A 24765-nucleotide genomic window follows, 5' to 3' on the forward strand; every position below is an offset into this window, starting at 1 on the left:
TGCCACAGTGTAACCTTTTAATTGGTGACCCTCCTGCCGCCAAATTTGTATGTGGGTGTGTTCTACTTTGTCCTTTTCGATAATTCATTCATATTCTTGGTGGATCCCTACAGAGGTGAGCAAAGCCAGTGACGGGTATGCAGTCACTGACTGCATGTGCTATTCTTAGACCAGCAAAAAGGGGGAGGTCTTTCTTCAACAGGTATTTTTGGGCGAAAAAAAATCGATTTATTTTTGTTAAATATTCCTCTCTCGGCAGTCCGTTAGGGAAGTGGGTAGAGGGTTTTATGTCTGCTTCCAATTGCAGATGCGTGCAGCCTTTCTTCGCCCCTGAATTAATTTGATACTATTTTTGAAACTCACAGTGTTTCTAAGGGAGACCTAATGACGCAATGACGTCAGTGCAGGTCAGGAACACACTGGAAGAGCCGAGCAGATTGGCCAGGGCAAGGCTATTTGTGAAAAAAAAACAAGCCCCCACCACCCCCAAAATCCAGACACACACAGCACCACTGAGTATGGTTGTAATCTAGAAAATAGAATAGCTAACCCGGAGGTTGCTCTGAATCTGTTATTTGTTTATTTGCAGTTGTCGTCAACATGTCAGCAGCTCCTTCTAGTCAGAAATATCCCTGATTATTTATTAGTTAGCTCTCTCTCTCTCTCTCTCACTCACTCGAATCTGGCACCGATCACCAAATGTTCTGTCACTGTTAATTCAGAATACAGACTCTCACGTGAAGTGCAGAGCGTTTGGCTCTTTGCGCATAGAATATGGTATCTGGTGTATTTAAAGAAATATATATATGAAAGGTTGTGTAGAATTCGCATCGTCTGAACAGAACGCAGCTGCAAGAGAGAATTGAGTTAGTAAAAGGTAAGACACTTGATACATCGGGTGTAAGTGAGTGAGTGTGTGTTTCCTTGTGTTTTTTTTGTTTCTTCCCTACTCGAAAAGCCAAGAATGGCAGAGCGGTAGGTTACTTGCTTGCTGGTAATGTTTGGTGCATTCATTTTCTCTGTTTTGCTATTTCTTAAAATGACATTTGTGGATAATTTGGCATCAAGCAGTTTCGGTCTTATCCTCTGATGAGTGATTATTTTCTTTGCCAGTTATTGAATATCTGTGTCGTATCCTTGCTAAAGACTATTGGTTCACAGCTGTCTTTTGAAAATGTAATGTTAATGCTAGGTCGACGCTTGAATCATACCAGGGAAATGGGGTGGACATGAAGCACAAGCCAAGCTAAGGGTCCTTCAGCTAAATCCTCGATAGGATTGCAGCACAGCCATCCTGTTAGAGGTATGTAAATAGTTATTTTGTTTTTCCAGCCATTTGCAGCTTTAACAAGGATGCTGACTGGGCTCAATGTAAGCAGAACAGTCTCCATTGCCCGTGACTCACTGAAAGATGCCTTTGCTTAACACCCCCTCATGTGTTTAAGGATACCATACTCCTGCAGGCGATACTGCCTGGATAGAGTCCGAACACACTCAGAACATAACATGCCACACATTGATGTACTTTGTAAAGCACAAACAAACAAAGCATCCAAAACCTTTATGAAAACAATACAGAAAAGACAGGGCATAAAAAATGGGCAGAATTTAGGATATCTGCAAAAATCAGTTCAACACAATCTGTCATAAATTCTAGCCTAAACATGAACATCTCATGAGGCTGTGTGTTCTATTTAATCTAAAACAAACTTGCTCTAGTGTTAAATCTGCCTTTAATTGATATTCTGCTCTCTGCCACTTGTGAGGCCAACGTGCTTTTCATCAGACAGTGTCCCAAAATGCAACAAATTCCCTCGAGGTTTTGCCCTAAACTCTGTTTATCACCTTGACTATGGTTATCCATTGATATTGCTCTTGTGCTGTTTTCTCTACGTGCCAACTTAAGTATTACTACAGCTGGCAGAACCAGCCACAGTATTCCACTCAATGCTATTTAGATTGGAAAGAGCAGACGATTACATCAATGCTTTTCAATCGGAACAAAATTTGAGGTTAGTTTTTTTTTGTTTTCTACAGTCTGAGTGCACACATGTATTGACATCTGCTATATTTTTCACACCCTCTCTCCATTTTTGCAAATGTGTTCTATATTTATGTATCTATATATATATATATATTATGTATCTTTTCTTTTCTACTTTCCGTCCAGGGATAGATCTACGCAAGAAGACCTCAACAGACTCTTATCACATGTAAGGGCATCTGTAACAAAAGAATCTTGAGATGTTTTATAAGTTACACTGAAAATAGGCAGCACAACATTTAAATTTTGAAAATGTTATCTCTGTCAAAAATACACACACTTATTTGAGTCTAGATTGGTGTGAAACACAATCTATGGCATTTTCTTTCAACAGAGCTTTAGCCTATTAATATATATAGATAAGAGTTGCGATTCTTCTTATTTAAGAGCAACATTTGCATTTTTATAGCACTTGTAACAAGCAAAATATCCCAAAGTGCTTAAGATGTGTGTTATCAATTCATAAAAAGGTAGAGAGCCACAGAATGAGATATCAAATGATAAACAGCGTGTTCAAAAAGATAAATTCCAAGGAATGACTTAAAGAAGAATAGCTAGAGGGGAGTGAATTTAGAAGCAAATTCCTGAGCATGGAGTTTTAGCAACTGAATGTATACCTATCAATATTGGAGTGATTAATATCAAGGTTGTGCAAGATGCAAGAATTGGAAGAATGTAAACATTGAAACATAGATAATTGGAGCAGTCGTGGGGCATTTGGCTCTTTGAGCCTGCTCTGCCATTCAGTATGATCATGACAGATCATCCAATTTACTTTCTTGTTCCCACTTCCTCCTCATATCCTTTGATATGATTGAAGTTTGGATGTTTAGTGGTGGTTACAAAAATAGGAAGGGGTGAGGCCATGGAGAGATTTGAAAACAAAGGTGCTGATTTTTAAGTTATGTTGTTACCAGAATGAGAACGACTATAGGTTAGAAAATCATTGATAGGTAAAATAAATCAGATGTGAATTGACATATGTTTTTCCTGTTTCGAAGTTTTTGATGGACGCAGGTTTATGTGAGGTGGAAGATCACTTCCCAGGATGTGAATTATAATAGTCAAATCTAGAGGTAACAAAGAAATGGAGGACGGTTTCAACAGCAGATGAGAAGAAGCAGAGTAGGAAACCAGCCAATGCTAGAGGCGAAAGTAGGCAATCGTGATGATGTAGCGTATATGTGATCAGACACTGAGCTCAAGCTCAAAGATGACATCAATATTGCAAATGATCAAGCTTGTTATGTCTACTTTGTAGCAAGAAAGAATGGGCAAAGGCAAAGGGAGAAAGTTATGTTAAATTATCTCTTGATAGAACAGAATTTTGCTGAAAAGAGAGGCCTGTTGCAAAAGACAAAAATAGAAATTGCTGGAAAAGCCAACCTGAAACGTTAACTCCGATTTCTGTCCACAGATGCTGGCAGACCTACTGAGCTTTTCCAGCAACTTCTATTCTTGTTTCTGATTTACAGCATCCACCATTCTTCTGGTTTTTACATGTTGCCAAAACCTTTAATCTTGCGCTCATTAGGATATCTCCAAGAGTAACAATTTTCAAACAAACATGACAATTTTGATGTCAGGACTAAAGGGATCAAGTTGGCTGGCCAATCAAGTAGCATACCCTTTCTCTTGTGGCTTAAATTGTTGTGATAATTTGAAGTTAGGCATTTTTGCACTTGTCCAAATTAGCTTCAACATCATGCTTCCCTTATGCTGATCATTTATAAATCACTGGTTAGGCATCAGTTTGAATATTTTGGCTGATTCTGCATCCCACTCCTTTTTAAGAAGGAAGAATCTGTGAAGGTGATTTACTAGAATTATACCAGAGGTAAGATACTTCAGTCACAGAGAAAGACAAGAAAATTTGAGATTATTCTCCTAAAGCCGAGAAAGTTAAGAAGAAAATTGTGAAGGATTTTGAGAGCATATATCATGAAAATGTGTTTTCACTGCCAATAACCATTGGACATAAATTTAAGATAATTAATCAAAAATAGAATAAAAATCACTTTATACAGTGTCTTTAATATAAGACATCCCAAGTTGTTTTACAGGAGAATGAGACCAAGCTGCATAAGGACTTACTAGGTCAGATGACCAAAAGCTTGGGCAAAGAGTTTTAAGAAATATCTTAGAGGAGGAATGTGAGCTTATGATACAGAGGTGAAGGAAGGTTATTCCAGAACATAGGGTCTTAGATACTGAAGGCTGAACCACCAGTAATGGAACTCAAGGATGGTCAAGGGGCCAGAATTATTGGAGCACAGATATCTGGGACGGTTGTGGGTGGGAGGAGATTACAATAATGAGTGGGGTTGATAAGAATAGCGTATTTTAGAGTGTGTTATTATGGCCTTAAATGCATTGTCTGAGTCGGTTGAAAGAGTAGTACAATGAAGAGAGAGCAAGACTATGGGACCAACTGTACTTTCAAAGAACCACAAACACAATGAACTGAATAGACTTTAAGATCGAGCTGGATGAACACAGCAGGCCAAGTGGCATCAGAGGAGCAGGAAAGCTGATGTTTCGGGTCAAGAGATAGTAGGAACTGCAGATGCTGGAGAATCTGAGATGACAAGGTGTAGAGCTGGATGAACGCACACAGCAGGCCAGGCAGCATCAGAGGAGCAGGAAGGCTGACGTTTCAGGTCTAGAAATAGTAGGAACTGCAGATACAAGGTGTAGAGCTGGATGAACACAGCAGGCCAAGCAGCATCACAGGAGCAGGAAAGCTGACGTTTTGGGTCTAGAGATAGTAGGAACTGCAGATGCTGGAGAATCTGAGACAACAAGGTGTAGAGCTGGAGGAACACAGCAGGCCAAGCAGCATCAGAGGAGCAGGAAGGCTGACGTTTCGGGTCTAGACCATTTTCAGAAATCTATAACCTTGTGATGTATGGTATGCCCAGAGATCATCATTTTGTTATAATTGCCTTTATCACATGGAAAATTTTAGTGTATATGATGCACAAGTTATTATCTGCGCTGTTTACCCTCTCTCCCGTACGAGAAAACTGCGTAGATAGTTCTGCATTGAACTGCCTTGCTGGCAGTTATATTCTGAGCGAGTTTACAAAGTGGATTTGAAGATTTCAGCACCACGAACAGCTACCACGCTGCTGTCGAGCCTTTTCGAAACGGGCTCACATGCAAACAACAGCGGGCCGGCGGATCCTATCTCAGCACGAATCAACTGTTGGCTCAGTACAGAACGCCAACAAGACAATATTAAAAGTTTGCAAAGATTCAGCTTTGCTGGAAGTATAGTACTATCACGTTACTGACAGTAAGGATATATCGGCGTGACTGCATCTTCTACTGCTGAGTTGCAACCAGATAGGGATGACAAGAATTAAGAAATGATTTATAATAAATGAAAAACAGAATTGTTGGCATTTGGAAAAAAAATCTTAAAGTTCACTTTGTATTCATTTTGCATAAAAGCACGGGAGTTTGGTGACTGTCTGGATTCATTTGAAAATAATTCATCTTTCATGCAAGGACCATCATCGTTTCCACCCATTGAGACATGTTTGTGTTCCATGCATTGCGATCTTTGTTACTGGGATATAGGGATATACAGCTGGACCCAGGCATTTCAGCAAATGAGAGTTAATAAGGTAGCATTTCTCAAGATATGCTGCGCTGTCCAGGGAAGAAAAACGTCCTGATGTTGTATACACATTAGTAAAATTGATTGCAAACCAGCACAGGCATGTCAGTGTTGTGTGCACCTGTATGTGCTGTGGGTGTTCCTCTCAACAACACAGTCGGAGAATAATGGGGATTTTTTCTCTTTTTGCATTCATGTTTTTGCTTAGCTTTGCTTTAGAGTTTTCAAGAAGCAGTTTAGCTTGTGTCCATTTGGAGTAAGTAATGTAAAGTGCCTATAATTCAGGCAGCATCATTGCGTCTGTGTGGATTTTTTTTAATGTTTAAGTGTGATTCTGCAGTTTTTTTATCAACACTGATATGAATGTAAATGAATGATCTCATTCATCAAAGATCGTGCCTTCTGTCTGTTCCATTTTCCTTCAATGCGAATCTAAACTCCTGTAAAATGAAATGACCAAAACATACCGCCTGGTTCTCTGGAAATATCTGTTTCCGTGGTAGTTGCTTTTTCGTCTGCTGTAACTTTGCTCTGTCAGAACAAGGATTTCAGGTCCACTTGAGTAGCCGTAATTCCTCTTCCCAAGTTACCCTGAACTGTTTATTAGCAGTTGTGTATTTTCCCAACTGATCCAAAGATTGACGTGATAATGTGCTCTTTATATTTGTGAACGAGAAACAGATTTGGTGATGTAGCTATTGCTCGATTGAAGGCACTGCATTCAGTTTTCGGGAAACACATCAGTGTGTTTTATCCATGGTTTGCAAAGCCTTCTTCAATTACTGCACAGAAGGGAGACTTCAAAAAATAGCAAAGCGTGAGAGAATAGCTTTTTTAAAAGGTGCAGGAATCAATTCGAACGGTCAAACTGCACGTTGAGGAACACGACTGATGCAAACAGGAACATTTGTGTCTTTTTTTTTCAGAATTGTGTCTCCTGTTTCACTGGGATTGGAAGAGTAATGCTGGCCTGCTCCTTCCTCAGAGTGGACAGTTCAATGGGGTTTATTTCAATCACGGTGTAGTTTTAATTCTGGGTCTTTTCTGTGCAAAGCTGCACAAACTGATTCCGTGGGAGACCAGGCAGAGTGCGTGGGCACTCAAACTAGGAAGCCAGAGCCAGAGATTCTTGTTATTTGCGTCACTGCAGGAGACGGGGCTGTTTGCCTGACAAACAGAGAGAATTAACCACGCTTTATCAATATCTGGCTCTAGTTCGACGGGTAAGTACAAGGGGGAGAACGTGCTCCTGGCACAGGCTGGTTTCTGCAGTGTGTAAACCGTGCGTGGGTACACACAAGCCACAGCACTCCCCTGCTTTACACCCGTGCCTGATTACTAGAGGTTAATGCAATTGTTTTGGCTTTGGAGAACAGCCTTCTCCAAAATATAAAAAAAATCCTCATTCGGATTACCCCCGAGACTCTTAAGGAGACTGTGAACGTGACGTCAATGGAATAAGACTGACGCTTACAAACTCACCATTTCCACTCAAGCTGGAGACGATAGCTACAGTTTCCCTTATTCCTTTCCATTTCTAGCTCCAACCCCACTGCTGAAAAAGCCACCCTTTGCTCCTAATTCCTTAATTGCAGAGAAAACAGAAATAACATTTTAAAAAGAAAGGCCCCGGGGCAAGAAAAACACCCACATAATAGTGAGTGGCGTGTTAGAAAGCTGGGGCTGTATTATTTTTCTGTAAAACGTGTTGCTGCCCAGAAGTGCTTTGAAAGGATCTCTGCGTATTATCCAGAAGTGCGAAATTCCTCGCAAATAAAATGAAAGGTGGACCGCTCAACATATTTGAAAGCTGCTGGCACACGGGCAAAGACCCCCACACACATGCAACTGAGGAGATCTGTAATAAGATCGGAGAGTGTAGAAAGGTTTGAAATCTCTGCGATGATGTAACTAAAAGCCAGCTAGATACGAGTGGTGCAGAGATGGTGAGGGAACAAAATCTCAGTGTTCATTTCACGGTTTGTACGTCACGTTGCAGCAAAATGCCTTTGTGAGTAGTTTTTTTTGAGACCGCAAGCTAAAAATAGCACGGGGTTTGATCGCACTCCAGAAATAGAAGGAGGGATTTACTTGCATAAAAAGAGAGCGCGGGTGGAGGAGAACCTGATTTCGACTGCTATATTTGCAACTCAGTCAGAAAATTAATAGGACACTTTTGTTTTACCGAGAAGAGGAATCCTAAGCGACGGTAGGTTATATTTGTGTCTACAATGATACGAAGTTTTACTGTGCGTTTTATTTACAAATTGTCTCTCTGAATGTGCCCTCAAGTAGATCGCTTTGCGTGTGTTTTTTTTGTTTTTCTAAGGGGTACACATTGCGAAGAGTAGGCAGCAGGTGGATGGGGAATCACCCTGAGCCTTTATATTTCTGAATCAATACCAGTTGGAACCCGCTCTCTGTCGGCGGTGCTGACACTCTCAGCAAAAGTGATCCCGAAGACAAGCCAGTTTTAACGTGGCACTGTGTTATTACATCGGGGGCAAAGCAGATTCTGAGACAAGACGGATGGAGCTGTGAGAGTAAAAACATCGTAAAAATGTAATCCGTCCTTCATACACGCTGTGTAAGTCCATGCTTTAGAATCGCTGTATGGCCGCAAAGCCAACAACAATATTCATTTTTCACTTCCACTATTGACAGTCGATTATATCACCCATTCTGATTGGAATCCCCAATGCTACTGGGTGTGTTGGTAGATATTTGTATTTGGGAGGAGGGGGAGCAATGTCTGGGGAAATTCTGTACTAAAAGAGGTACTTGCAGAAACTTTGTGAACAGTTCTGAGCTCTTCTGAAGTTTTAAAAGCAATATTAACATACAAGGTGACTGAAGACTTTCCAGCTAAGCTGTTGCAGTACTCTCGTGTTTCCTTTACACCGGTTAAAGATAAACATCTAATGCAGCCTCTTGGAACTTCCGTTTACATTATAACCACTGTACTCATTGATACACGCGTGTATTTTTCAGCTCTTCCCGCCTGTTATTCCGGGTTTCCTACTGGATGAGTTCTGTAGAGTGAGAGGTTATAGGACGCTTTCCTATGCTGTTCTCCCACACATGCCTCTTTTTTTGCCATTTCGCTGCCCTTACCACGATCATCACATACTCCCTCTCTCACTTTTCTGCTCTTAGTCATGCTCCGTTTGGATGAGTAGGTGGAATCTCTATTTCAATTGTGTTGCTTTGGGAAAGCGGTGTGCGCTATGTTGAATAGTGCCGCCCCGGCTGACACTGCACCTGACCCGATATTCTGTCTGGGTAACGGTGCTCCGAGCAACACTGAAATGCATTATTGATATACATTGCAGAATGCATCACGTGGATACCGGCAATGTCAACAAATAGAACATAAAATAACTCTACCTTTCACCAAGAGGACATTCACTTTGCCAGCACGCTGTCAACATCCTACCGGGGTGAGGAAGATATACGGGGGATTGATGTAATGTCCCAAATACTTCTAAGTTAATTGCTTCGACATACACAACTTCGTACTGTGTGTTTAGACTAGATGAGTTCTGCGACTGATGGATGAAGATCTATCTGGATGTCAAACCTATACACGAATTTGTAGAGGCGACAGATGATGCGCATTCTGCATAGGTGCAAGCTTAAGATAGGCTCCTGTTTGTTTCCACTTTATCCAGTATCAGCAGCAGCCTTGCAATTAGGCACAGCGAGCAGGAACGTAGATAGGAGGATGATGAGATAGATGCGTCGGAGAAACACAAATCGAGCCGTCAGGCACACGCACACAGAAACATAGATACGCACGAGCAGACAGTATCAAGTTCGGTAAATAAACACGTGTCGATTAACCCTGTACCAACACCCACCTTTTAAAACAGACCTGCCACGTTTGCAAAGCACCAAGTGTGCGCCAAAGCTCATCAGTCGGTATCTGTGGGTTCCGTTGCCGAGGGCGCTGTGTTTACAATGCGACGGTGCAGACTGAAAATAAAACACGTGCAATAAAACTGGTATCCCCTCCAACTCAGAGCGCCGCTTTCCAAAGACACACCAAAAAAAGGTAGCTTTCCCCAGTTTTTGGCTTACTCCATGGCGAGATTGCGAGTCTCGCCTAGGATTCTGAGTGAATTAACTAATTCGGAGTGGCGATGTAATTTTTCCACAGCATGGCTTCAAAGTCGTGACTGTGAAGTGAGTAATCTGCGTGGATGCGTCATGGGTCCAGTCACAGTTCACTCGCAACTGAGGAAAATCGTGACTTACTCGCTACATCCCCAAATGAAAGACTCCCAATCAGAACTTTGCAAACAAGACTGCTGTGCAACCGGGCGATCCGCTCGCGTTTCTTTTATTATCCTCTATAGAACCAGAAGATTGGTCCTAGAATACCTAATTATCAAGATCGTGACCCTCCCACACAATATACTAACTTATATACTTTCTGTGGGTGAGAGGAATTTTAGTTTACAATTGTTGCCGAACGTGCGAAATCCAGGAGTGAAAGCGGAAACAGAGGTAAGTCAGATCAAGACTTTTCAAAACAATTACCCTATGTGCTCATTACCGTTTGAGGTGCAAATGTTAAAGGCTCACAGTCCACAGTTATATTATCATAATTATCTCGACAGTCGTAATTAACTGCGAAGATGTATTTGTATTGATTTGTTGTTAATATTCCTGTGGTTGCTTTGATGGATACACCTTGCACTATTTAGTGCTTTTACAAGCCTCCTAAAGTATTTTGGCGCTACACATGCTACCATTTTATTTGCTAAAGAAACAAATTATTAATACACCATTACCCAATCATGAAGTGAAAGGACAGCGTCCCGCAGCAAAGAGGATTCTTGCAAACTTCACCTTCTGTCCTGGTTATGACCATTGCTGCAGAAGATGCAGAGTTCCAGCAGGGGAACAAAACGCTGTTCCTCGACGGATCATAACAGGAAACTGAGAGAGCTCTCTCTGTACAATCAGTGACATCAGGCAGTTTTTCTGGTTGCACCCCGTTCCCTACCCTTCCCCAGATGCTACTGTGTGTGGGGATGAGGGTAGTTGGGGAAGGCAGAACGTAGTGGCCATGAATGCGAGCCAGGCAAATGTATTGGTTCTGGGGAAGGCGGGCTCCCTCACCAGGAGCTGTGAGGGGGCTTGTTTTTGGAAGGGGGGGGGCGGTGGCATATGTAATTCGAGTTTGGCCTGGAGACCTGTTTCATTGGGAATATGTCTTTCTCTGTCCATGTCTTTGCTACGTGTGTGTGTGTGTGTGTGTGTGTCTGTCTATGTCTGGTCTGTAGGTGTTTGTCTATGAGACTCTTTGTGTGTGTGTGTGTGTGTGTCTGTCTATGTCTGGTCTGTAGGTGTTTGTCTATGAGACTCTTTGTGTGTGTGTGTGTGTGTGTGTGTGTCTATATGTGTGCCTGTGTCTATGTGTGTGTTTCTGTTTGTGTCTGTGAGCCTGTTGAATGTGTCTGTCTGATCAGGTGCCTGTGTGTGTGTGTCTCTCTCTGTGTGTGTGCCTGTATCTATGTCTGTGTGGGTGTCTGCCTATGTGTCTCTTTGTGTGTGTGTGTGTGTGTGTTTTGAAAGGGGGGCCCCTGAAATGAGCTCTTTCGGGATTGGACGGTGACGATTCGATGGACACCAATAAGCTTGCGCGCCGGTTCTCTATTTATTTACTGGTCAGGTCAGCGTTGCCTCCTTTACGCGGCGACACCAAGTCTGCAGCACAGAATACTGTTGGAAACAGATCGTGAGGATTCAAGTCCGTCTCTCCATCACTCTCTGTAGAAACACCTTTCTCTCTCTCTTCCTCCCGTTCTCTTATCTACCCTTCCTCCCTTTCTCTCTCTATCTGTTCCAAACACCAGGACCCTGTTCCTGCCCCAGCACTGAGCGCAATGGATGAGCGGAAGCAGTGCTTCGGAGAAGATTTGTCGGAGGGAGGGATGGTGGGGGTGTATGGGGAAGGGGGAACCTGGATCTTTTCAGTAAGGCGATGGATGAGGGGGGAGCTCCAGACGCTTCGTGGAAGGAGGGAGGAGAATGGAAGGGGTGGGGTGGGGGGGTTGTTGGGGAGGGTGGCAGGCAGGACCTGTGTTGAGCGCCAAGGAACGGCTCCATCTGAAGATCGAGAGGACCATCTACAAAAAGCCCAAGATCTTCGTTTGCCTGCTGGACACCCTGGAGCATTGATCTTGTTACTGTGTCGGCAGATTCCCTCTCAACACGCCCCTTCCCAGCTGATTTTTGTTCTGTCTTCCTCGAATCTTTTTGCGGTCTGGGCTTGCTGTATGTGACTGTGTAACCGGGAAGCCCTTACCCCAAAAAGCATTTGCGGAGGACGCTTTCATCGAGAAAGAGACGTTCTGGAACTAAGGATGACCGCCGTACACTGGGAACGGGAGCGGCTTGTATCCGGCTCCTTATGGATCAACCGGCAGCCTCCTTACCCAGCTCCAGCGGGAAGCCATTGCAAATAGCACCCCCCCCCCCCCGCTTCGTCTCTCAATGCTGCCTGACTCCCAACCACAGCCCCGCCTCACCAACTTCTCACTAACTACCTCCTCCAGGCCTCACTCAACATGCACAACCCCGCTTTCCAAAATACAAACTTTCCTAATTCTACCATTCCCTTCAGTCACTGGGACTCTCGCAATAAATGAGAACGCATTTCTTCATTTTCAAGGTGGGGTGAGGGGAAGAAGCATACATAAAGTTCATGCAAACCCCGTCAATTCTGCTTCACGGCACCAATAAATACTCTGCGTTCAGTGTGTGTGAACTACGAATGAAAAGCCGACAAAATGGCTGTGTGAAGCATAAGAGTTGCGTCCTTTACTGTCAGCACTGCACGATAGTCTAAGTTTCTTTATTTTTGAAGCCTTTCTTTTTAGTCTTTTTTAAAAAAACATCGAGGAATGCAAAATAGAGTAATGCGAGAAAGGGCCCAAACTTTCTCAATAAATAGACGAAAGAAAGCGCCCGAGTAAACGTGGATACAGAGGCAGCGTGCGCGGCTATGTCTATAACACTCGATCATATTCCAGCCGTATTTCTTCTTAAAACTCCTCAGTAACTGTTACAGTGACGTGTTTCCCGGTTCCATTCTGCCTCAGTAGAGATAAAGGGACAAAATTAAAATATATTGAAACACGGTCCAGGTAAAGCAGGAGCAGAAGTATGCCCATTTCCAATTCACAACTCGCTTCGAGGGCAGCAACAGCGAGAAATCGTTCGCGTTTTTACCGGCAGTGCTATCTTAAAAGATCTGTGTGTGTGTGTGTGTGTGTGTGTGTGTACATGTTGTACACGCTTTGGCGGAGAAAACTTTCTTCCCGGTGGCGTTTCATTTTTAAATACTTGGAAAAGTCGAATTAGGAAGTTAAACAAGTGAGGCCATTGACCAATTGTTTCTTTTTCGCTCAAAGGAGATTAAAATTATGTACACGGAAAAGCAGATGTACGTGTTAGCCGGCTAACTAACAAGATGTGTGTTATTCCCGAAAATTAGCATTGAGTGCAGTGCTGAGATGTACCTGTTTCTGAAGTTCAGTAATATTACTTGTAAGAGATATAGACATTGCCAGACCTTCAACTGAATATCAAGCAGGGAACTGTATACGAAGGATCTAAAACAAAGAGTTTGGATGCAAGATGCATGAAATTGAGGAAAATGTTGTACCCTTCATTCGTTCCAAAATCCAACAGAAGGTGTATGATGAAGATTATTGGTAAATCTGATTTGGGAATAAATTACCAGATTTAGCAACAAACTTTATTTCAAATTGAATTGTGGCAAGTAAACATCTTTAAGATCACTCATTGTCCTCAGTCATTCTTGTAGCAAATCATTGCTTTTTCCAAGACCTTTCGACTTTACCACAATAAAGTTAACCATTGTAGATTCTGAAACTTTACATACATTAACATCACCAAGGTCCATAATTATGTGCACAAGGGCTGTGATTGCTCTTAAAATAAACCTTTACTTTCAAAATAAAGCTTTCTCTTTACAGCTTAGAGAGATTGGTTCCTAAGTAAGGCCATTTGATGAAGACCACATTAATAAAATAATCAAAATAATGCAGGAAGCGAGGTTAATATGACATAAAATGCTTTGCTCCTGGTACCTACCTTGTATCCATACCTGCAGTGAATTTCTCAACATTTATTTATTTGGTCTTATGACTTGAGTGTTTCTGGCTAGGTCATGATTTTGTTACTACCTCTGAGTGGCACTTTCTTCAACTATTGTCTATGTAATATGGTAAACCAAATGATTTAAATTTACCACAGCAAATACAAAGATGTGTTTTCCAGAAAATATAGTGAACATCTACCTCTGCATAGTCAATACAAACATCTTGATTACTTGACAAGAGATTATGTGCCAGTCATGATCAGACATTGAGTTTTGCATTCGTATAGCACTTTTTTAAACCATCTTGTGACATCCCTAAGGGGGTAACAACTAACGGAGTAATATTGAAGTTTGGGCATTGTTGCAGTGTAGGAATTGCATAAATATATAAAATAATCTCAAGCATATGTAAGCATGAATACAGTCTATTATGTTGTTTGTGTCAATTGTTTACAAGATATCACCCATAATCATCTAAAGAAAGATATTTAGCATTTATTTGAATACCAACAACCTTTATAGCCCTGTTCTGATGTGCTTGCTGGCCTGCTTTGGTTGCCTATTTTGAAATTTTTATCCTCGCTTTCAAATGCATTACATGGCTTTCCTTTGCTATTTTTGCAATCTTATTCAGTACACAACCCTCCACCAAGCCTAATTCTGGCCTCTCGTGCACTCCTAGTTATCATTGTTCCACCAATGGTAGCCATGTCTTCACTTATCCGGGCCTGATTCCTTCCCTACACCTCTCTGCCTCGCTACTTCATTCTCCTCCTTTAACAGTCCTTAAAACAAGCTTTTGATCATTTGACCTAATGTCTCATTTTGCGACTTGCTGTCTTTGTTTATAAGCCGCCTGTAAAGTGCCTTGGGATGTTTCATCCATTAGAGGAGCTACATTAAAAGTACATTAATTGAGGTATGTGAGATGTTAAAGACGATTGACAAAGTAAGCATAGGAAGGATAATTCCTCACTAGGGGCAATCTGGAATAAGACGTCATACTTTTAGGATAAGAGACAGCAGATGTAAAACAGAGATGAGGAGAATTTGTTTCTCTCAGATCGTCATGGGTCTGTCGAATTCACTATCCAAAAGTGTGGTAGATAGTACGATATTGGGTAAATTTAAGGAGAAAATAGATTTTTAATTTAGTTTTAACTTTAATGGGCTGAAGTGTTATGGAGAAAGTGCAGAAAAGTAGATTTGAGGCTGAGATGATGTCAGCCATGATGGTATTAAATGGCGGAACTGCCTGCTCCTGCTCCTAGCTCTCATGTTCTGAGAGGCACTCTATAAATACAGCTTTGTGAGGTGGTGGCACAGTGGTTTTGTCAGTGGACTAGTAATCCAGAGATACAAGCTATTGCTTTTGAGACAGGAGATTGAATCAGACCATGGCAAATGGTAAAATTTAAAACAATGAATATCTGTAATTAAGAGCTAGTGGAATGGTGACCATGTAACCATTGTCAGTTGTTGGAAAAATTCATCTGGTTCATTAATTTTTTTTTATTCATTCACAGGATGAGCATGTTTGTGGTTAGGCCAGCACTTACTGTTCATCCTTAATTGCCCAGCGAGAGCAGTTAAGAGTCTAGTACATGGCTTTGAGTTTATCCACAACCCTTCAACATATTACTTATTAAAAGTCTATCACTTCCCTAAATTTACTGAATGTCCCAATATCCATTGCACCATGGGGTAGTGATTCCGCAGATTCACGTCCATTTGAGAGAAATAATGTCTCCTCATCTTTGTTTTAAATCTGCTGCCCCTTGTCCTAAAACATGACCTTTTGTTCCAGATTTCCCTATACGAGGAGTTATCCTTTCTATGTTGTGTTTATCACGTAGTCACATGTAGGCCAGGCTCGGTAAGGATGGCAGTTTTCTTCCCTAAAGGACCTTAAAGAACCAAATGGATTTTTTTTCTGTCAATCGACAATGGATTTGTGGTCATCATTAGACTTTAACTCCACAATTTTAATGAATTCTGCCATTTTCCATGGTGGGATTTGAACCCGGGTTCCCAGAACGTTACCTGGGTCTCTGGATTAACAGCCCAGCAATAATGCGACTGGACTGTCACTACCCTCTTTCAGGAAGAAAATCTGTTGCCCTTATCCGGCCTTTTTGCTCATGATAAGAACTAGAGAGCGTAGATTTAAAATGATGTGCAAAAGAAGCAATGTTGATGTGTGCAAAAATTTTTTTCTTTTAGTGAATGAATGTCCGGAAATGTGACGGAGGCAGGTTCAATTGAGGCATTCAAGAAGGCCTTGGATGACGATTTAAATAAAAATGATGTTAAGGGATATGGAGATAAAGCAGGAGATTGACATTAAATAATGATGCTCATTTGAAAAGTCAGTGTAGGTATGATACACAATATGGCCTCCTTCTGCACCATGATGATTCTGTGATTCTGCAAGAATGAGAGTCCCGGACCACAGCAATGTGTGTGACTCTTAACTGCCCTCTGAAATGGCACTAACGAGCCTGTTAGATGAAGGGTCAGTTAGGGATAAGCATTAAATGCGGGGCCAGCCAGCAATGCCCACATCCAATTTATTATCGGAAATAAAATCCAACTTGTTTTAAAACAAATGCATCATGCAATGTTTGTTGCAAATATTGTGTTAAAGCTAATCATTTATATGTTTATATTTACTGAGGTAATATTTGAAAATAATAAATTTGAAACTGTTTTATGATCTTCTTAGATCTAGGTAAAATATATTTTATGATGACAGATCACAGTTATGAAACATTAACTCACTTTTTCTCTTAATGTTGCAGTCTGACCTGCTGAGTATTTTCAGAATTTTCTGTTTTCCTTTCAGATTTTCAAGATCCAGCAGTATTTAGATTGTGCTAAAGGATATAATGCTGCATTTTCATTGATGTCACAGTTCCATGATTTTTGAATTTCTAAACGATAATATGTAACATTTCAGTTTCTCTTTCTTTCGTATGAGGATGGGCTCATATTTTTAGAAATGGCATGGCATAGCTGCCGCAGGATATAATATCTGGTTCTGGTCAGGTCAGCTTTCAGAATATTGAAACAGTTGCCACTGCCACATTTCCAATTCTGTTTCCTGCACTGTCCAAAAATCCTTAGATTTTAGATTCAAAATGCTTGAAATTATGCAGGAATGATAACATGTCCCAACATTCTTTCTAAATTGGGCTCAGTTTTCTAGACCCTACAAATGATCTCTTCATGGTCCAAGTTTGTTTTTTAACTGTATACATTATACATCAAATTTTGCAGTTTTTAAAAATCCAGACTGTACGTTAAGTTTCTTTGACTGAGCTTTTTGAGGAGGTGACAAGAATGATTGGTGAGAGAAGGGCAATGGATGTTATCTGCATGGACTTCAGTAAGGCATTTGATATGATACCTCATGGCAGTTTGGTACAGAAGGTACAGACTCATGGAATCTAGGGTGAGCTGGCTAGATGGATACGTAACTATAAGATAGAGAGTAGCATCGGAAGGGTGCTTTTCAGAATGGATATCGGTAACTGGTGGTTTTCTTTGAGGATCGTGCTGGGACCTTTGTTGTTTGTAATATGTATAAATGGCCTGGAGGAAAATATAGGTGATCTCATTAGTAAGCTTATGGATGGCACCAAAATTAGCAGAGTTGCAGGTAGTAAGGAGTACTGTCAAATGATAGAGCAGGTTATAGATAGATTGTAGATTTGGGAAGAGAAATGGCAGACGGAGCTTAATCTGGACAAATGTGAAGTGATGCATTTCAGAAGATCAAATTCAGATGCAAATTATACTACAAATGAGAGAACCCCCAAGGAGCATTGACATACAGAGGAATCTGGGCACACAGGTTCACAGACCTCTGAAAGCGGCAACAAAGCTGGATAAGATGGTCAAGAAGGCATGTAGCATGCTTGTCTTCATTGGCCAGGGCAATGAATATAAAAGTTGGCAAGTTATGTGACAGCTGTGCAAAACTTCAGTTAAGCCATATTGGGAGTATTGCATGCAGTTCTGGTCACCATACTAACAGAATGATGTGGATACTTTGTAGAGGGTGCAGGGAAGGTTTACCGAGATGTTGCCAGGGCTGGAGAATTTTAGTTTTGAGGTGGGGTTGGATAAATGGGGATTGTTTTCACTGGTTATTCAGAGGATGAAAGGCAATCTGTTAGAGGTCTACAAAACTATGTGAGGCATAGGGAGGGTGGATAGTCAGAGGTTTTTGTCCAGGGTAGAGAGACAGCACAGCTTCAAGGTGAGAAAGGGAAAGCTTTGGAAAGCAATGCGTGGAAGAATTTTCACACAATGGATGGTGGGTGCCTGGAACCCACTGCCAGTGAAGGTAATAGAACCTCGCATGGTAGCAATATTTAGGGCATACCTTGGTAAACACATGAACAGGAGGTGAATAGAACTACACATGGGCAATAAGTAGTGGGTCTAAATAAGAAATAGGAATCAGCACAGGCTTGGTGGGCTGAATGGCCTGTTCCTGTGCTATATTTTATTGCATTATAAAATTTATGAAATTAATGCAGTACCTATCAGTCTTTTGTCTTTAACAATTCTTAATATTCAAGCTAACATTATTTACAGTCTGTGTTGACTAACTCTGAATGTTAGTGAAGTGGCCAGATATTATACCAGTTTTCAAAAGATACATGCTCACATGAATTAATATTGGATAAACATAATATACGTTGAATAATCATATTTCTGTCCAATGACCAGTCTAACCTGTACTGTATTTAATTATTAAGATCTAAAGAATATGATATTTGCCACTATTCATTCATGTCATAGTCCTGTAAACAATAACTTTCTATCCTAGTATTATCTCTGCATGCACCACAGGCTACCTTGGTAATACTCCATTTTGTTATTTTCCCTAATCTACACAATGGTGTACACATATTTACAAAGTTAGCATATCTGGAAGCTAATTCAAGGCATAAACATTGTGTGTTGTATTTAAACAATAATATTGGAGAAAGCTCTACCCAACTGAAATGTAACAGTTAATGCAATCTTATTTTCCAAACTGGATTGATCAAACAGTATAAACTATTTGCATGCAATAAAATAGATTGTATGACTTATCATTGTCAGAAGCTTTAGTTATGTTAATATACTGTAGAATTTCCTAAATTATTTCTTCTTCCCCATTTTATCCAACAGCATTTGAAGCAATATCTATTATATTATATGCATGTTATTACAATAAGATAGAAATAGAATTTTGAGGACCTAAATATGCAAAGATAATGGCAGAATGATAGTCTTAATTTAAGTTGAATTCATAAAGTAGTTTTTATTTGTACAAATGATTTACACTTTTTCAACTGGATAGTTCAAGTGATCAAGCAAATGTGGTGAGTGCATTAATACGTTGTATTTTCGAACCACCTGATGAGATCTATAAAATGTCAAGGATCATAGTACAGTATATGAATGGAAAATTAGTTCAAAACTGTAGCAAGTTGCTACTTCCTAATTCAGCCGGAATAATGCACTTTAGCATATTTTGTCAAAACTATGATACACACTCGCCACAAAAGGTAATGGAGTAACTGTGATAGTAAACATCTGATTGACTCCCCATGCAAAGGTAATGATAAAAATAAAATAACATGAACAATTAAAACCATTTCCTCATTTAGGCTACAAAGGGCTTACATTTGAAGTTTGTTGTTAATTTCACCAGAATAGGCACATCCTGAAGATAAATGTATCACCTTTTCTTGTTAGGTTATACATGTTAAAATCTTCTATTTTAAGTAAATCTATCAGAGAGTTTGCATTTTGAAACAAAACATCTCAAATCTGATTACATATTTTTGAAAGTAATTCTGTTAAGGTTTTATGTAGTATAGTTTATCTTGAACATTTGCTTTACTTTTCTGTTAACTAATAAATCTTCCCTTTTTCCATGCAGGATATTTATTTTTATCTAGCCATCTTCGATAGTTTCTTCAGATATCCCATATAATGACTTACATTAACTAATAGAAGAAAGGTTCTTACCTGTGCATGATGTGTTGTGACAACTTTAAAAGCAGAACATTGCTGGAAAATTCAGGTATGGTCAACTTCTAAAAAGAACGTGGTGTTTACGTGTTAAAATATAGCTATTTCTCATACAGTAAACAAAACAGAAACTAATTGGCACATTCCTGCCCTTGAGTAAAATGAAGAACAGTCCCCAGTTAGCCAAGTAATATCTAAATTGCTATCAAATATATTTTCTCGAATGAACCACAATTAAATACTAATTTTAACAGGACAGGAGCCTTGTTTTGTTTGCAAACTTTAGATGTTTGTATGAAATGAAGTAATTAGGATCAGGAAGATATTATAACACCTTGCTTAGAGTTGAGAAAAGTAGGACATATTTTAAAGTAGAGTTTTCTACAACTCTGCACCTATGATTGTTTTATGTTGTGAAAGGTGTTGATATATGAATAATGCCAAGACATAAATACTAACAATATATACGATAGACATAATTGAAATACATTTTTAAGATCAATTTGAATTTTTGAGGTATCTCAAGGAGTTAGAATATATTGACTGCTTTTTTTTCCCATTCAAATAGTTATTGTAAAAAAACTTTTCAGGAACGAATAAATGTAATGTTCTGCATTGCATTTGTTCTGCACATTTGTAGATTAGACAAGTTAGCTATTCTGTGCAGGAGTACGATTATTACCAGAGTAAATAATTAGTAATAAAATAATTTGTGTCAATGTATTAAAAATGATACAACTCAAAATCTATTTACAATGAATGCGTTGTTCTATTATGAATTATATAAATGCACTATTTAGCTAGAAGTTAGTAATTTATTAAGTACTTAATCCAGTAGTGTTAAATTTGACCACAACACAAACCAGAGAAAGAAAGAATGGTAAATTCATCTGCATTTTACAAAGTCCTGATTCAAAGGGCATATATTCAAGTCATAAGTCTAACAAACTACTTTGAATTAGAGAATGTTGGCTACTACCAAACATTGTGCTAGATAAAGAAGAAAACATCAAATTACAATAAAATGACAGATAATAAATGGCTACATTTTGCAATATCGGTGCTAGTTGTGTGGTGAACAGGAGGAAAAATTAAAGGTGAAACTAAAGCAGGGAGAATATAGGCTAGAATTCAGCCATATCACCAAATTGCATGTTTAACTTATATGATTTGAAAAGTCAAAGGAAGTATTAGTTAAGTAATATGTGGGGCCATGCCCAGCAAAGTTTGGTAGTAGTTTGAAGTTACTGTGTAGGTATTTATGACATTATTTAAAAAGTTCTACAGTGTAATCCTCCCGATAGGCATCAAATATATTGTTCAGAAATGATGTAATAATTAAGTCTCTGTCAATTATTGGTCTGGAATGCAAAACGGAAGATTGGTCAAAGACAATTCTTATAAAGTAGATAAAGCGGCTTTATTATATCTAATAATTGGTCATCCCAAACCTGCCCCAATTGTATGTTCAACCAAACCTGAAAAGCAAATGCATTCATTTTTGGATTACAAGTTCTTCAGAAACATGTCACTCCAAATTAGTTCTTCTTTGGCCTCAAGTAATCTCATATCAATTATAAACATCATGTTTGAGAGAATAAAGATACTTGCCCTCCAGCTGTAAAAATATACAAATAGTAGATATTGTTTTTTGAGAAGTACTTTTTGTTTACATCACAATCTGGCAATTGCGATCACATTCTTTCGAGGTAGGATATTTAGAGAGCATCCAGAGTGTATCAAAAATGATATAACTTATATTCTGCTGACAATAAAAGCTGTGCTGTCTTCTGGAATAAAAAAAACTAATTTGTTAAATTATTAATTCCGCAATGTTACTTTTTGGTCACAATACAAACCAGGGTCAGGAAAAAAATAGGGGATAGTATATTACTTTTTATGTGATCCTGGTTCTAAGACAATAATTTCTAACCATAAGGCCAGAAAATTGCTTGGAATTTTAAAAAGTCAGCCATGACCAAATATCATGCTAATCAAAAGAAGAAAATAACTTGAATCTGTCTGTCTCTCTATCTATCTATCTATCCATCCATCTATTGACTTATTTATCTTGGTTTGGTGCTGTTTGAGATGGTTTTGATTCTTAAATCTAACATTTCCGAGCACAACATGCACTTTTTAACACAACATGACATAATTTCCTTTCTAAATCTCGTTTGATAAATTTTCAGTGAATGCCAATCCTACATTATTTATCTTGATTTTTTGCCATCATTAGACGACGTTCTTTCCTTCAATACCCATTGTATAATTAACACTTTTGGTTGACAATGACATCAGCTGAAGTATTCTCATATGTCTTGAAAAAGAAATATTGTAAAAGTAAACATACGATGCAAAATACCTTAATATCCCACATAATGTCATGATAATACTTAACTGAATGGTATAAGAAATCAAATAATAAGCTGCACACCTTCTACTTGACTTTTGCATTGATTTGTTTCAACAAACCACATTGTATATCTGTGAATATCATTTTTTTTGGTGATAACCAGACTGTGAATGTCAATTCTGTACAAATTAATCTTTAGATAAAGTTACGTTAGAATTAATGCATAAACAAAGTGTCAACTTCAATAAACGTAACAGGAACTCCTCAAATCTAATTAAATATTCTAATATTGCAAAAAGAATAATTTCAAATACCTGTAGATAGGTGACAATAGGACAGATGTGTATTATAAGTATTGCAACATATATATTGCAGTGTTACTGTTTAAATTATTGTATTTAAAATAATGTTTAATCAGTAATTATCTTAAACATGATATTGCTAACCTCTGTAATTGATGAGAAGCCAACAACATCATATAGCTTGTTAATAAACTATGCAGAGCAGGAAGATCCCACCTATATATTTGTGTCCAGTTCGGAGTTGGCTGACCTTACAAAAAACCTAATGTTCAGATTGTCTCTAGTATGCCTGAAGTAGTGATGTGAATATTCAAATGAGGGCCTTACTGTTGATCATTGCCCATGAACCCCCACAAAATAATATTGTAAGTTTATAACGACAAAGTTCAATACAGGATATACATGTAATATTCCTTCTCATGGTCAAATGATCTCCTGGTGTTCACTGTCTTGAATCATGTACGGAGAATGACCCTTTGAAGGGGTTCTGAAAGGCTGGTAATATCCAACAAATGATACTTTAAAAAAAGACCATTTTAAAGAGACTAAATGAGAAGTTAGGATAAAACTGGAAAAGAAAATATTGAAATTTCCTCCTTTCTTCATCCTTTGAGTTTTATAAGTATGCAAATTATCATGAACGTCTTTATAAACAAAGAGATTTGAGCCTGGTACTACCAACCATCTTAAAAATGAATTTAAGAACAGATATTGTTAAAATGGCTTTCAATCCACGTGAGCCATGCACTTAATCTATCTAACCCGTTTGCGTTATTTTTTCTCTAAATATAGCTTGTTTAAAAATAACAAACATATGAAAGACTTCAAAAGATGGAATGAAAATATCACATACCATACTTAGCTCTAAGATAGGATAAAAGATTTTGACTTACATGTTAAAAGCATTTTTTTGTAAACTGTTTTCATCAAATATTTGGCTAAACAAATGATCAGTGTTTGTTTGTCCTCTTTACTAACTGACAAAAGCAAACAATTATGACTTCATAGGAATTTGTCAACTGTTTGGATATCCACTTCATTTATTAGTAAATTTAATACCCAATATTCATCTCCAGTAATAAAGATACTTTAATATTGGCCATATATACAGTATAAAAAACCCATACAGGATATAATTTATAAGCGTGTAATTTATGTGTAACATAATAATGTCTACTTCCTAAAATGAGATATGAATTTTGACTCACTACAGAAGTATTATGTTAAAGTGAAATTATTTCCTATTTAGCAGCAACAGAAAAAATGCACTTTCTTTTACCTCTCTCTTTATATAAACAGCTCAGATTAAAAAAACAATTTCAGCTGTTTGTTTTCCTTTGTACATGTGGATACCTTTTTCCTACTCCTGGCTAGATTTCATACTGTAAAAAATACACATTCATAAATGAAAACAGTGTGTGTCCTATAACAGAAAGACGTTTCTCTTTTATTGAACAAAGATTACAATGTCAAATTAGAATTTAAGTAACATTGCAGATTAAAGCAAAAGATCTGTAGACAATTGATTATATTTGAGCTGAGCATCTGACTCAAGCTGTAGATAAATATATTTGGTTCTAAATACTGAAATAATGACAGTAAAAAGCTATCAGCTTTAAATGAGGATCTGACTATTTATTCTACTGTAGCTTAAGGTTAAAATATGTTTAAACTAAATGGTTTATTGGGGTTGTAAAACAATAGTGTGAGTTACAACTATGAATAATGCTAAAATATTTGCTGTGATCAAATGGTAAATGAACTGCGTAATTTTCCAAATCTGGTGATTGTAAATGTTTAATAAAAAAGGCCTCACAGTAAAAGAAAGTACAAGAATTTAGAAAATGCAGGTAGAATATGGGCTTTGGGGTATACTCAACTACGTGTATTCAAAAAATGGAAATCTTCATTTGTTACTTTCAATTGCAAATAGAATACTAGAAGAGATTAAATACGATATTTATTAATGAAGTTGAGGTATGAAGCAATAATTAGCTACATTTTTCATTTATATTTCTTGCATGAACCACCATGAGGTATCAGAAATAGTTATTTCTGTTTTGGTTAGATGTGTTATGTTATCTGGAGAAAATGGAAAGAGACAGATTGAAAAACAAACTAGACATTTGATATAAAAGAGAGTACGTGTACGACAATGTTTGAGGTAAATTTTGGCAGGTATTTTCCTAAAAGTGGAATATACTTTTACGTATTTGTGGTTAACAGAAACATTTTGAAATGTTTTATTTTAGAAGTAAACAAATG

General features: G+C 38.6%; 1 protein-coding gene and 1 long non-coding RNA gene across 3 annotated transcripts in view; both read left to right on the forward strand.

Moving 5' to 3' along the window:
* The first annotated feature begins 427 nt into the window (after nt 1–427).
* LOC125459358 (uncharacterized) lies at nt 428–5888 on the forward strand. Its single transcript, XR_007249001.2, has 3 exons — nt 428–877; nt 1193–1303; nt 2171–5888. It is a non-coding gene; the product is annotated as an uncharacterized LOC125459358 (long non-coding RNA).
* Nucleotides 5889–7757: 1869 nt separating this feature from the next.
* LOC125459355 (very-long-chain 3-oxoacyl-CoA reductase-A-like) overlaps nt 7758–24765 on the forward strand; it is a 165631-nt gene continuing 148623 nt past the window's right edge. The window contains exons 1-2 of one of the 2 annotated variants that reach the window (XM_048545730.1): nt 7758–7878; nt 19751–19894. In XM_048545730.1, the coding sequence (XP_048401687.1) occupies nt 19846–19894 (49 nt within the window). In that variant the 5' untranslated portion in view covers nt 7758–7878; nt 19751–19845. Of the gene's footprint in view, nt 7879–10061; nt 10179–19750; nt 19895–24765 lie in introns of those variants that run through there. The other variant, XM_048545731.2, reaches the window with a different exon arrangement.

The sequence above is a fragment of the Stegostoma tigrinum genome, chromosome 17 (assembly GCF_030684315.1).
Source record: "Stegostoma tigrinum isolate sSteTig4 chromosome 17, sSteTig4.hap1, whole genome shotgun sequence".
NCBI classification, from domain to species: domain Eukaryota; kingdom Metazoa; phylum Chordata; class Chondrichthyes; order Orectolobiformes; family Stegostomatidae; genus Stegostoma; species Stegostoma tigrinum.